We start from the raw sequence: 14,706 nt of genomic DNA, 5'->3' as shown, positions 1-14,706 counted from the left end.
TAATCCTAACTTTTGCATCCATTTCCCCCAAAAGTCCGTTACCAATTAATTTTCTTGACAATGATAGACGAGATGAAGGCTTATAAATCAATTTGGTGGTAAAGCATTACTTGTGCATATAAGCAGTTTTTGTGGGTTGTCCAATCGACGTTGTTCCTGAAATATTGCAAAATCTCTGGCATTCCCAATCTGTCTGGCCTTACTATCTATATTTTGAGTGGCTTATATGTGTAATAATAAGTTTGCCATTTTTATTAATTATATCACACCTTAAAGCCTCATCATCTCTCAATTTGTTTGTATAGATGGCAAAGTTACAATATTTCTTGGTCTTTCAGCTTCTGCTACTTCTTCTTCCAAACTATGGTTTTGTTCATGGAGTCCGAAGAGTTCCTTGTTACTTCATTTTCGGAGATTCTTTGGCCGACAATGGCAATAATAATGCCCTTAACACAACAGCCAAAGTTAACTATCCACCGTACGGGGTAGACTTCCCTGCCGGACCAACCGGAAGATTCACCAATGGTCGAACCACCGTTGATATCATTGGTTCGCTCTTACTTTTTTCTTTTTTTTGGTAGGTAAGCGTGATTTCCGTTCCACTTGCTAATGGAAAATGAATTGCTCATTGCAGCACAACTTCTGGGATTTGGTAAATTCATTCCTCCCTTTGCAACTGCCAAAGGCAATGAGATACTTGAAGGTGTCAATTATGCATCAGGTGGATCTGGAATTCGCGACGAAACCGGACAGATTTTGGTAATTATTTAGTTACACAAACCTTACCTAAATTTGGATACATACATACATATATATATAACATAAAAGTGTACTAATTTTGCAGGGTGAGCGCATCTGCTTAAATGCACAATTGAAAAACCATGGAACGACAATCTCAAGAATGACTGAAATACTGGGAAATCAAAACCAAACTACTGATCTCCTGAACAAGTGTTTATATACACTAGACATTGGCTCTAATGATTTCATTAACAACTATTTTATGCCCCTATTTTACGACACAAGCAAGCGATATACAGTAGAACAGTTTGCACATGTTCTCGTTGAACAATATTACCAACAATTGACGACTTTGTACAATTATGGAGCAAGAAAGATTAGCTTGTTTGGAGTAGGACCTGTAGGCTGCACTCCATTTGCAATCACAATGTTTGGCACCAACGGGGCCTTATGCGTCGACAAAATGAACGCTGCAGTCCAGCTTTTTAACGACCAACTCAAACTGCTTGTCGATCAACTCAACAAGAAGCTAACCGGCGCAAAGTTTATCTTCATTGATGTTCTGGCAATGTCAGCTAACATTTCAAAATCCATACCAGGTACATATACATATATATATATAAACTTCATTGTTGGGTTTGGTAGTAATAAGTGTTTTACTCTTATATGGTTAATCGATTTCTGCAGTTGTCAGTGGTGCTAATGGTCCGGCGCCCTTGTGTTGTCAAGTGAATCAATTTGGTATGTGTACTCCTCTCACAAAGCCATGCCCGAATCGGAACATGAGCTTGTTCTGGGATGCATTTCATCCAACTGAAGCTGCAAATCTTTTAACCGCAGTTGGGTCATATAGTGCTATCAATCCATCTGATGTGCATCCCATGGATATCAATGGCCTATCTCAGTTGTAGTTAGTCGCCATGGATACCCCGATCGACATCAGACATTGAAGTTTTTATTGTAATCTGTTAAACTTAATTCATTGGTGTACATTGATTGTTTTAGGTAAGACCCTACTGCTGGGAGATGGACAATCGTTGCCATCCCGGCTAGCGCCTTTTCGTCCTCCATTGTTATATCTTAAGTTTATAGTAACCCAAGTGGTGGAAAAAAGTGCAGTCAAGCTATTCGTTTCCTGATTGGTGAGAGTGACAATATAGACAATCTAATTGTTTCACAATCAAAAGACAGATAGAAGAATAGGCTACGCAAATGATTAGGAAAATCTATATATGTCACATAATCTTAAGCACAAGCATTCAACACAAAACAAGATTAAGAAATCCGTCTGAGACAATATAACCATGAACGTAAAAAGCTACGACGCGGTGGGAGAGTACGTACTTATGCTCTCTTAACAGATGAGGATTTATCGTCAGTAATTTTGTACCATAACTGTAGCTTTTTATACAACTGAAATACTACTGAACATCATATAGATACTTGTGATCCTTCAAGCTTATTATTACCTGCAAGAATGCAAGAAAGAACCATACAAGCATAAAGTAGCCAGTACTTTGAAGATTGAGGAAATAGATGTCTGATTGATAATATGTGGTATTCTTACACTAGTTGAAGAGCCATCTGGTCTTGGCGTGGATAATGATTAGTGGGCTGTAAGGCATTCACTTGAAAATAGTTTCGAGCGTCGAATGATTGAGACTGGACATTCTCGTAGTTAGCCCCTCCTGGCATCAGATTCATGTTCTGTTGGTTTCTTTCATTCTCTGCTATCTGCATCATCCACAAAATTAAGCTCCAACCTCATGAAAAATCCCCAGACATAGCTAATTAGGATACTAACATGCACGATAAACACCAGCACATATATTATATATAGAGAGACAGAGACAGAACCAGACCTTTGCTCGAAGAAGCTGGTTACTGTTGTGCAAATCAATTTCCTGCTACATGAAATTTCATTAACAGAAAAGAAGAGCAATATATGTGTGTGTGTGTATATATGCGACATGCATAGCTTGAAAAACGACTATTATTCTTGAATACTACAAAGCTGGCATTCAAATGGATTACCCTCTTCTGCATGTACTCAATTTCTGCAAATAACAGCTCAGTCTGTAGGGAAACAACAAGAAAAAGATAAACTTGTTAGTCAAAATATTGTTCGACAAAAAATGGGATATTCACAATTGGTTCTAAATGAATAGAAAAAGAAAAGGCATTATACCTTTTTGGATCGAATTTTGCTAATTCCCCTCTCTAATCGACTCTCCAAGTTCTTGAGATCCTTGGCATTCAAAGAACTCAGCGACTCGCCAAGCATTTGCCTAACAGAGATAAGGATTTCAGGTAATTAATTAACAAAGGTTCCAGTGCTAAATCCCATCAATCAATGGTTAACTTGAGAGTTTAGATCACCTGTTCGAATTCTGCAAATTCCCAATTTGCGCACGCAGTTTTGCAGATTCTTGCTGGTAGTACTGTAACAATAAAGAAAAAAAACATTCATACATTGTGGTTTTAAAAATCTATATATTTATATCTCCATATAAGGATAAAAACAATATCTCAATTCAGATGAGAATGCAGAATGCTTGTACGTAGACTCATATGTCATCAGCAACAATGTATTTGACAATGTAACGACGTTAATAGTTACTTATGATTCATATTATTATTAGGGCATATAAAATATCCCATTGAGACAAAATGGTCTAGAGATACTGAAATTGGCAAATCATAAATATCCATTTTTACTGGGGATAGACATTATTATTATTCTGTTCTGCAATTATTAGCAAAAATTTGATTATGAGTAGATTCTCTAATACTCCAAACCCTAATTTGTGTATCAACGAAAAGTGTGACAGATTATGTTAGAATATTCAACCCAAATACTACAAACTAATATTGTCCACCTTGGACCAAAGTCGGTAACAGATTATGTTAGAATATCTAACCCAAATACTACAAATTAATATTATCCACTATGGACCAAATACCCGCATGGCTTTGTTCTTCTTGAGTCGTTGTCATTGGTTCTTAAGCTCATAGAAAACATTGGTTGTGTGAGAAGACATGGACATTTGCTTATATGCTACTCGCTTGGGTTATGTCAATCCGATGTGGGATAAAGTCTTAACATATTACAGATAAATAGAAGTAGATTAATTAAAAGGTTCTTCACCCAAACATATTGAAAATTCTCATTCCTCTTTTGAGTTATTAATTGGATATACAAAAATGCATTAACCCCAACAATTAGTTGGATAATGTAGAAATGAATGAGGAATTAAGAATGTGTACTTTGTGACAGTGTACCCTATTTCATTGCAATTAGCCCTTGAGAAAAAGTTTTCTGAAGAAGAAGAAATGCTATTTGAGGTGCAATACGTAAAACTGTTATGTTTCATGAGAAGATGAATGAAAATGTACCTGAGCATTAACTTCTGAAACAGACCCACTGTTGGAGGTATCTGAGCATGCCTTCTTATACCTATCAATTGTAGCCTTAACACTGCAAGTATTGAATTAAGTGAGATTATATGCATTTTATGCATTCTTCAATGCATATAAGTATTAAGCTTGACTAACTTGTCTACACAGACAAGTTTCATGGCAAGAACACATATATACAATTTTAAAATTCCATAGTTATATGCACTCGCACTGTGCCATTTTGGGGAAAATCGAAATCTTCCGTCCTCAACGACCATGAACCCTCCTCTAAGGCTTTACTTGTGTTGAACAATGAAGAGTCAAGTATAGTTAAGGGAGGGGAGTTATGGGAGGAAGAATTAAGAGATGTGAGTTACAAAAATATCCTTACAAAAGTTGGAATGAGTGAAAAACTTCAAGGATGATCTATGAAATAATAAACAAATTTTTCTCTGACCTCACAAATCTCTTAAAGTTGGGGAGTCAGCGAGTCACAAAATATTGAGTTAGAGAGTTAAAGTGAGGGGAAATTTCCTCCCTCCTTCACCCCACTTAACTCTCTCTTTTATAATCCAAGAAAGGTGAAGCTACTCTTCCTTATTAACCCTCCTCCCTTAATTCTCTAACATATCAATTCAAGCAAGTCCTAAGATATGGTTTAAAATCTAGCTTAATATCTTGCTTAGTCATATTACAGCATTTGTTGTCATAATTAATGTATAATTGCATAACAATAAGATTCTCCAATATCCATTAAATGAGTCCAAATAGGTTTCCTCATACCAACCTTCTCCACAGTCTTAAGTGCATTTCTAGAGTCCAAGCAGGTGTTTTCAAACAATGCAGATTAAGATTTTTGAACAAAATGTGATTGGAAAATTTTGGAAATCATAATTGCAATGACAAGAGAACAAGCTCACTTTTTTCAATCAATATTCTTTTCCAATAACTCTCACATTCAATCCAAAAAAAATTAATTTAGATTTTTACTAATGAATATAAAAAAAAAGAAAAAAGAAAAGAAAGGTTATTCACCTAATGTTTTAAAATTACACAAGTATCAACAACTGTGGTGGTGAAATACACAAACTAAAGATATAGACTTGATCAGATCCAACAGAGAACTTATATGTTTCTTTTAAAAAGTCAAATCGTCTACATTTTTAATGGAAGTGCATAGAGATTGTGTTTGAATTAGTATATACACATACATACATACATACATATATATATATATATTAGGCAAATATGTGATCAATTGTAGAGTTACAAAGGTGCAAGCCACCAAATGTTACAGGTTCAATTCCTAAAATAGTCTTTTCACTTATTATTTGGAGGTAAGATCTGCTTAACTTTTGCATATTAAAGAGTTCCAAACAAAAGGAAAAGTAATGAGATAAAAAAAAATTATGTAAAAATCTATTTTATATTTAGTCGTAAAATTTTAAGCGGACAAACAAGAATCCTTTTTACACAAACAGACAACAAAAGTTGAAAAGTTTTCTAAAAGTTCATCAATTGCCATAGGACTGGTTTGTTTAAGACTCAAAATCCTCATACAAACTTTATGCTCATTGTTACATAATTATAGTTCATAAGGGCATTGCAATTTCATTGCTATTTAGCCCATATTTACATGTGAGATAAACATTTCACATTTCAAAACAGCATATACCTTTTTCTGATGAACATGAATTTCAGAATGTGCAGAAAGGAAAATTATTATACCACTGACTAATCCAAGTTGGCACAAAATAAGTATTGAACAAAAAGCAATATAAAATATCAAAAGCATTTCAAGCAATTAAGCTAAAATACTTCAACTTCTGATTATATATATGCAAGAAAAAGTGACTTCAATGTCAAATTTAGAACCCTAATGGACTATATTGATTCAAATAGGCACTACATAAGTAAAAGAAAAATTACTTCAAATAGGCACTAAATATTAACTCAAAAGATTTTTTTTTTGAAAAATATAATATATTAAATGATAAAATATCAGCTGCATTACATTTCAGGAAAAAAAAAAAAAAAACCAATCATCAGTGAGCCTATTAGGATTCCACACCTGGACAATTGACCTGGTTCAAGGGTTCAAGCTGGTCAAGCTTAGGGAAGGCAAAAGAAAGAAGATGATGGTCAAATCAATCAACTCTCTGAGTTAACTGATTCTAATACGAAACCCTAAAGCCAAATCTCACTTTTTTTGAGTCAGACTTTCAGTCATAACTCACTCACAATGTGACCCAGATGTGATAAATACTGTAATAAAATCACGCAACACCCGCTGATACCTTAACATCCTCGAGCTACTGATTGGCTGCCTCTGCCAGGTCGACACTTCTTCCAACAATACCATTGGTTATTCCCCATCCACGGCTATAACTCTTCCACGTGGAAGAAACCCAATACTCAGTGGATAATTCCCCCCAACCAGACCCTATTAACCTCCTCGATTTTTTCAATAAAGTCAATAAATCTGTATTTTAATTAAAATAATTGAAAATGAAAGGAAGTACATATAAAATGTGTAATCAGTCTTTTCTTTGTCTGTAAGTCTGAATGGATCAGAGCCGTCCATTTGCAGTTGGCCCTTCCCAATTCCATGAAACAAGCCAAGATGTTCAGAACTCTCTCATTGGCTCGCAGTTGTCGTACGTTGTCTCTCTGCACCCTTCACTCTCTCTCTCACACACTCTCTCTCTCTCTAGAAACTTGCACAAATATATCTACGGCAAGATCTTAAAAAAAATCAAAGCATACTCTACCATCTCAACAGTTGCATCATCATTACAACCCAGTTGAGCATCCTTGATTAGCCCATCCCTCTTTTTTTTTGTACCATAGCAAAAAAACAATTTAACTAAGAGAGAGAGGACAGAAGCCAAAAAAAAAATTGATCTTTGATATTGAAACCGTCTAAAGACTGAAACTTTGGAGTTCAGATGATGAAAAAAAGAGAACCCAGTTGAATTCATCACAAAAACCCTTTTGTCATATCGAAGAACTGGAAAAAATCGTGTGTGACGTGATCAAAGATTCTATATAACTTTTTGAAAAATCTCATCTTGGTCTTGGTCTGGGCCATCAAACCCTAACTATAGTTACCGCTCCTCACCAATGGTAATTTCAGAGAAATTTTTTTGGGGAGATTAGGTTGGTTTTGGAAGGATACATCCCTAGATTTACTTTTAGGGTTAGCTAATAAAAAAAAACCCTAATTTGGGAATGTTAGACTATAGAAAGTTGGACTTCCTACATGGGTTAGATTGAGATTTGTGTAATTTGACTTGGGATTAGGGAGACACTGAATTGGGTATGGATTATCATGACCAGATTCGGTTTTAACTGGTTGGAAAAGGGAGATAGAAGAAAACCCATATGGGATTTTGGGGGTTTTTTGAAACCCTAATTTGGTTTTTCAATTGGGTTTTTGACAGTGTACTTGATGAGCAACTGACGTGCTATTAAGGAAGTGTCAAGAGATGGGAAGGGTTTGGGGAGTAATGGGAATTGTGACAGCTTTTGTTGTAGGCCTTGTCTTTAGCTTCATATATGACACACATACAGAGATGTACATTCAAAGAGAGAGTGTGTGCAAGAAGAGGAATAACGAAAGGAAGAGAAAGGAAAGTATGATAATTAACGGCAATATTGGAAGAGATGATCATAAGAGGCTGATCTCACAGCCCTCTACATAAATTCCCAAAAACCTACACTTGTTCATACTCTCACTACCACTACTATAATGCTTCTATTTCCATCTATGTAACACCAGATCTATGTACACAATCAAGTCAAGAACTCCAAAAACATAAAAGAAAGAAAACCCATAAAAGCTCATTGAAGGAAAAATACAAAAGTGAAAGAAAGAAAGACAAGTGAAACTTAATCAAAAACTACTACCATAAAAAAATGATTGTGTTCTTTCACTTAAATCTCCTCATAGATCCACTGCAGAAACCAGAAATTGCAACCATCGAAACATCAAACAAAAAGTACTAAAAAAAAGTTGTGCTTTGGAGAAGAAAGTAAAGGAAACCAACAACACCATTTCATTGTAGCAGTGGAAACCTAAAAGGGAGAAACTAATTTGAGAAACTAAGATCAATAAATTAAGCTGAATCTACACACAAAGTGACATATATTTTTAACATATGCCATGAACAATTGAGATTGCTAAGAGAAAAGAAAAGAAAAGAAAAAAACAGCTTATATACCTGTTATTAGCATACTCATAGAGGCGTCCGCGGGTTGAGAAGACAATCAGAGCCACTTCTGCATCACAAAGAACAGATAGTTCATAGGCCTTTTTGAGCAAACCATTGCGCCTCTTGCAGAAGGTGACTTGACGATTAGTTGTGTTCTCGATCCGCTTGATCTCAATCTTTCCCCTTCCATTTTTCCTCTGTGGAGAGTCCTCCCTGCTTGATTCATTCGGGTATGACATGATGATATCTCTTGCTGAACCAGAATCCCAAAAAGAAAAATCAACAAATAAATAGAAGATCCATACAATAACCAAGATTAAAACCTAGTCACTGCAATTCTTAAAGAAAACAAATTAAAGCTGTGAAAGGAATAAATGATTGAATCCTGTAACAGCTGCAATATACACTGTTATAGGGCTTCAGAGGTTCATTCTCTCGTGGATTATTGGTGGTTGAACCAATATTTTTGGAGAAAAGGATTGATTAACCCAAAAGAGGTGAAGCACTTGAAAAGATTATGAGATTCATGTTTTCATTGTTTTGCTCTCACTAACCTGGTTGAGGAAACAATTGATAATTAAGGGTGGATGAAACAAAGGTTTCTGCCTTTGTGGGTTTTCTCTTCTTTCTACAAATCTCAACGCAGGAGATGCAGAAAATGGAAGCAAGAAGGTGGGTTTTTATAAAGAAAGAACAACGACCCTTGATAACATTTGTATAGATAAAATCCACTGCAACTTACTTTTCCAGTTTATTCTGTAATCTATTTTGGTAAATTGTGTTTGTTGAAGATTAAGCAGAAAAGAAGGCTAATTTGGGTAATTAAGCCCTCATAAGACTGAAAGACTCCATTTTTTTTTTCTTTTTTCTTGTGAAATGATGGAGGGCATAACATACGCACACAAATAAAGAGAGAAAAAGACAGACAGACAGAGAAAGAAAGAGAAAGAGAGGAGCTTTTGAAAGAGATTATTAATGGGGGTGAAAAAGACATACAGCCATACAGGGCTATGTTGCACACTTGCAATCAAGGCCTTCATTTTTCTTCAATTTTTTCTTATCAACTTCACAGTAAAATCATAAGCTCCCTGTTCTCATTGATGCTAGAAGAATAAATTGAGAGGGAAGATCAATAATTCATTCCCATTATCACAATACCCCACCAATCCTCCATGTACAGTAATCAAGACATAAGAGTTTCAGTAGGATTATGACAAAAAAAGCTGAAAGAGGACTCCCATGTGACATGATCAACTCCTACATCTCCACACACACACACACACACACATATATATATATGTGTGTGTGTATATATATATATACACCTTTAACCTCATATTTTGGTAATAAGAGGTGAAGCACTTTGCATCATGTACTTCGCTTTGCTTTCTTTCTTTTCATTTCATGACTGCGATTGCGATTACTTTGGCAAAATGTGCCAATCCAAGCTATTGGAGTTTTCTTCCCTCTAAATCATGCCCTTTTGTTCTGATTTCCATTATTGTTGTAAGATTGCTTCTTTGCAAGCTCAAATTTCAAAAAATAGTCTCACACTCTCTCTCTATAAATATATTAGCATCTACTATATGGATTCCATAACTTTCAAAATCTTCTATGACATTCTACATGGATTTTGGCACTAAAAAGCTACCATTTATTGTGATGGTATTTTTTGAATAGGTGATTCTAGGGGTTCTCAATACTACTACCAAAGTCCAATTAGCAAATACAGAATCCTATAGAGAAGAGCCATCAAAATTTGTCCTTTGATATTAGGGTAATAGGGTCCACAATATGAAGGTTTTATTTATTGTGCACCTTTGTCATACCACATCACACATTGTTCTGGGAAGACTAGTCACTATTCCCATACCCACCTCTAAGGCTCTAATTAGCATTGGATGTCAAAACATTGCCATGTCAAGTCATAGCTTCACAGGTGAAATGTATAACATCTCCTAATGAGTCCTATGGACATTGGACAACTCACACCATGCATGTTCCCTTGCCAATTCATATACATATCAAATTATCTTCTTTTTTGATTGATTGATAAGATTTAGTGGATTATAGTGGATTATGGGTGTTACTTTGGAAATGAAAGTGAAACTTGAAGCTTGGTGATTTTCATAGTCATAATTTTTTTCCTCTGTATACTAAGATACATGCACTTTCTCAAGGTCTTAAAGCTCCATTGCTACACATCGCTTCATGTCTAAAATGCGCTTTCAACGATAGAAAGACCATCAAGCATCATCTGCTAAGATCGTGAGTTCAAATTAGCTAAGAGTATTTTCCTAGTGTTTTCCTAGTTCCATGAGTCTGTCCACTTCTGGGGAAGGACTAGGACCCTCATTTCTTCCGTATGGTATTCAACCTAATTTTACATGTCGTCAGCGTGGTACAAAGTTCATCAAACATAAAAATTACATATGTACCCTCATAGGTCAAAAAAAAGACTCTAAAAGTCTTTACTCATGATCACAACAAGAAAATCTTCTCCATATCTACATTTCAGGACCACATTAAGGGCAACTGCTGCTACCATATCCCTCTTCTTTTTCTTCTTCTTTCTCATCACCTTTTTTTTTTTTTTTTTTTAATGTGTGAAACATTTGACAACAAAGGAGGGTAATAAAAGGAAATCACCTATAACCTTAAAGAAATATGCTCTAATTTGGTGGACATCAATGTCTAAATTGAGTTGATAACACTCTTAAGATTTTGTCCACTAATGGCTGTGTTAGGCTTGGTTTGGTTGTGTTTCACTATAACTTATGTCAAGCTTGTCAAAAATTCAAAATGACAGGTTTGACATGTTTAGTTAAAAGAGGAAACCAAGCAAATTCTTTAACTAATTAATTACATGATTAATTAATTAAAGATAAAAATTTATATGCATTAAGAAAGCACAAGGAAGTATGTGTACTCATTGAAATGGAAGAAAAACAAAAAGTACATGCATAAAAGAACTATTTCTCTTATACAGACTAATTATATATATATATACATATATATATATATATATATATATGCTATAATTTATGGATCTTCAATGGTGCATGATGAGAGAGATGCAGGACTTGAATGCAAGAGACCTAATCCCCAATAAAACCATTACATGCAGTCACAATCTTACCCTGAAGACAAGTTACTGTTTAGCCTACAGTGCACCAACTCATGATCAACTACTACTTTCCACATTAGGCTTCTTGATGGCTAGCAATTGTTGGTGAAGATGAACTCCTTGTTCATTGTATAAAAAAATTACTCATGATGTCTGATAGAAATACATAATAATTAGATGTAAATAATGAAACTAGCATCTAACTCAATAGTACTAGATAAACAAAATATTTAATATTATCTCATGGATCACAGGGGTTAACGATTAGTTTCTAACGACATCAATGTCAACCGCTCAATCAATTCAGATGGTAAACTCCTAAATTCCAATAATTTTTTGGCGATAAAAACTATTTACATCATTAAGTTATGGGTTCATCCATATATAAAATAACTTCTAGGATTTTTTGCTTACCATGTTCCATGTTGTTAACCCAAAATAATCTTGGTACTTATATCTATCTTGGCTTTTAATGAAAATTAGATGCAAAAGAGTTGATTCAATTCATCAGGTCAAGTTTTGACCATATATGCTAATGCTTTGAATGTATACTTGATGATTTTGACATGTGACAGGCAATATGGAAGGCATATGCTATGTTTTTTTATTATTATTATTTTTATTGAAGAAGTAGTGTGAGATTATGACATTAAAATTAATTCTTCAATTTTTAATTTATTTATTCAAACAATATTTACCATTTAAGTTGATGGAGATTCCATTTTAGCAGTAAAGCTTTGGTTGAACACTAATGTCACCATTAACAAATTCCGTTGGTTGGGGACAAGACTCTTCAAGACCCTAATATCTCTCATCATACATACATACATGCATGCATACTTACATACATACGTAAATGGAAGGCCCAACAAATGGTGGCCTAGTCATCAAAGAAGACGAAACCCAATCTAGGTTTAGCCCATAACTCAAGTTTATAGCCCGGCCCATCAGTGGTTGGTTGATTTGTTCGTAGAGAGTGATTAGCTACTTGTTTCCTTTTCTTACTTCTTTGGATTTGGGAGTTGTATTCCACTACTTCAGTTTGAAGGCTTAATCAGTTAGTGAAGTTGGAACTGAATGATTTTTTCTTTGTTGAAGGTTGTTGTTGTTGCTGTTGAAAGTTGTCTTGGTTCGGTCTGAGCAGGTCAGTTGGCTTAAGTTGGAGTGAATTTGCTTGCCATTGTGCTCCAGGTGTTCGATGAAATGCCCCAATCACTTGCATATTTGCGATCCTGGTTTGGGTGCCGCGAGTTGCGGAGTTTTCCATGATTAGATAGTTTTGGAAAGATTAGATAGACAAGAGGCAGGCATATTTTCCAGTATCTATGATCACCCATTGGAATTGAAGTTGTTGCTTCCTTTTATTTAGTCCGTCTTTCTACATATATATATATCTACGGTACACTGTAGTAGCATAGTGATACACATAATGAAGAAGGATGATAAGGGACAGCTATCAGGCCCATCTCTTACTGACCTTCACCTTCAAACCATGCTTCATGTGTAAAATTATGGATGTAGCAGGGATGACAGAATCTGCTTCCACCACTTCAATATCATAATTGTAGACTATTGCAGCTGCAACTAGCTTCATTTGTGTGAAAGCCACTTCTTTCCCAAGACAAGTCCTGGGTCCTGCATTGAAAACCATGAACTTGTATGAAGGTTCATGTTTTACACCTCCTCTCTCTGAAATCCATCTTTCTGGCTTAAATTCTAAGCAATCCTTCCCCCAAATTGAACTCATCCTCCCCATTGAATACAAAGAAAATATGATTTTCGTCTTTGGATGGACCCGGTGCCCGCTGGGAAGGATATCTGGTTGGAGAGGTGATTTGTGTTGAAATGGAACTGGTGGGTACAGCCTTAGTGTTTCACACAATGTTGCTTGTAGATAAACAGAATTTCTTAGCTCCTCCACACTGAACAACCTCCACTTTTTAGCTTCAGAAGTTGGTATTACTGCTTCAAGCTCTTCTCTAATCTTGTTTTTGACTTGTGGGTTTCTTGAGATTTGCCACATAAACCATGTGAGACCTGCACTAGTTGTGTCCCTGCCTGCGATCATGAAATTGATGATGGTATCTCTCAGGAACTTTTCATTTGATTCTGATTCTGCAATCCCATTTTCAGTCATGTATTTTGTGAGCAGGTCAATGCCCTCCGAATCAGCCCCTCTGCCTTCACTGAGGTAGCCTTGTTTATCCGAATTTGTTGCTTTACTTAACTTGTCTTTCTTCATTGATATAATCTCTGCTATGATATCATCAAGTGTTTTCCAAGCTTGAGTAAGTCTCTTTTCCTCTCCTATGCCCACCAATCTCTGCAACTTCCATATACTTTCTGGCACAACATGACGATAAAATATTGCTTCCTCTGCAGTGTCCATGGTCATGGAGAAAGGTACCTTTGGAAGTTCAATGGACAAGCATTGCGGGTCATAGCCGGTGGTGAGCAAGCAGGTAGCATCAAACGTGAACCTTTGAAACAAATCTTGCAGATCCAACACAAGGCCATTCTTGACAACATTCTCCATGACCGGAATCAGCCCATTTTGCACCTTAATTTGGCTAGAATTCACCAAGAAATGGTAGAACTCTTGATGATTAAGGAACAATCGAGCAGTTTTCCTTTGATTCTTCCACAAATCGTAGTCCGAATTGAAGATCCCGTCGCCAAGAATATCAAACATCTTGTTGAAGTCAGACCCTTTTGGGAAGTTGGAGAAGTTTGTGCTCATTATGTAGTGCACATTGTCTGGATGTACTGTGACCAATATGTCCATGTTACCAAGCCAAGGCCCTTTCAGTACAAAAGTGCAGCCAGTGAGCTCCAAGATTTCTGCACACCAATCATGAATCCGATGAACGTTGAGAAGCAGCCCCGGTAGCATACCCACCAGAGGCCAATTTGTAGGAGTCTTATTTTTGCTGCATAAGCAACGAAGAATCACAAAGCATGTTACTGCTACAAGGATTTCAAGAAGACCTAATAAGGCCATGACTTAAGACTTAGAGTTATTGTATTGCTAATTTGCTATGCGTGCTGAACTTTCATAGTGACCATGTATATATATGTACACTTATACAGAAATCATTGGAAGCTTTGGCTGGAAAGAAAGTCTTTTGTAATTAATGAGAGCTTAATTTTATTTAGACTTTTCTTACAACTACAGGGAGTTGACAAGGCAAGGTAGCTAATCTTGATAAACATGTCAAATTAAGA

The 14,706-nt window shown here is 35.7% G+C and overlaps 2 protein-coding genes and 1 pseudogene across 3 annotated transcripts; 1 reads left to right on the top strand and 2 right to left on the bottom strand.

The window, feature by feature from the left end:
- Positions 1–305: 305 nt before the first annotated feature.
- On the top strand, positions 306–1,779 carry LOC120014080 (annotated as a pseudogene).
- Positions 1,780–1,957: 178 nt separating this feature from the next.
- LOC120014444 (floral homeotic protein AGAMOUS) lies at positions 1,958–9,078 on the bottom strand. 2 transcript variants are annotated; one of them, XM_038866398.1, is made up of 9 exons: positions 8,909–9,071; positions 8,364–8,607; positions 4,138–4,219; positions 3,121–3,182; positions 2,930–3,029; positions 2,776–2,817; positions 2,604–2,645; positions 2,309–2,475; positions 1,958–2,210 (listed from the first exon to the last, which is right to left on the bottom strand). In XM_038866398.1, exons 2-9 carry the CDS (start codon positions 8,591–8,593, stop codon positions 2,207–2,209), a joined length of 729 nt encoding a protein of 242 aa, XP_038722326.1. In that variant the 5' UTR covers positions 8,594–8,607; positions 8,909–9,071; the 3' UTR covers positions 1,958–2,206. The 2 variants fall into 2 exon arrangements, with proteins under 2 accessions (XP_038722326.1, XP_038722327.1); XM_038866399.1 differs by lacking the exon at positions 1,958–2,210 and having other exon boundaries at positions 2,305–2,475; positions 8,909–9,078.
- Positions 9,079–12,817: 3,739 nt separating this feature from the next.
- Positions 12,818–14,636, bottom strand: LOC120014442 (alkane hydroxylase MAH1-like). The gene has a single exon (XM_038866397.1). It carries the CDS (start codon positions 14,480–14,482, stop codon positions 12,938–12,940), a length of 1,545 nt encoding a protein of 514 aa, XP_038722325.1. The 5' UTR covers positions 14,483–14,636; the 3' UTR covers positions 12,818–12,937.
- Between the last annotated feature and the right edge of the window lie 70 nt (positions 14,637–14,706).

Source organism: Tripterygium wilfordii, chromosome 14 (genome assembly GCF_013401445.1).
Source record: "Tripterygium wilfordii isolate XIE 37 chromosome 14, ASM1340144v1, whole genome shotgun sequence".
Taxonomy (NCBI): Eukaryota; Viridiplantae; Streptophyta; class Magnoliopsida; order Celastrales; family Celastraceae; genus Tripterygium; species Tripterygium wilfordii.
This window is presented reverse-complemented; position numbering and strand designations above follow the sequence as displayed.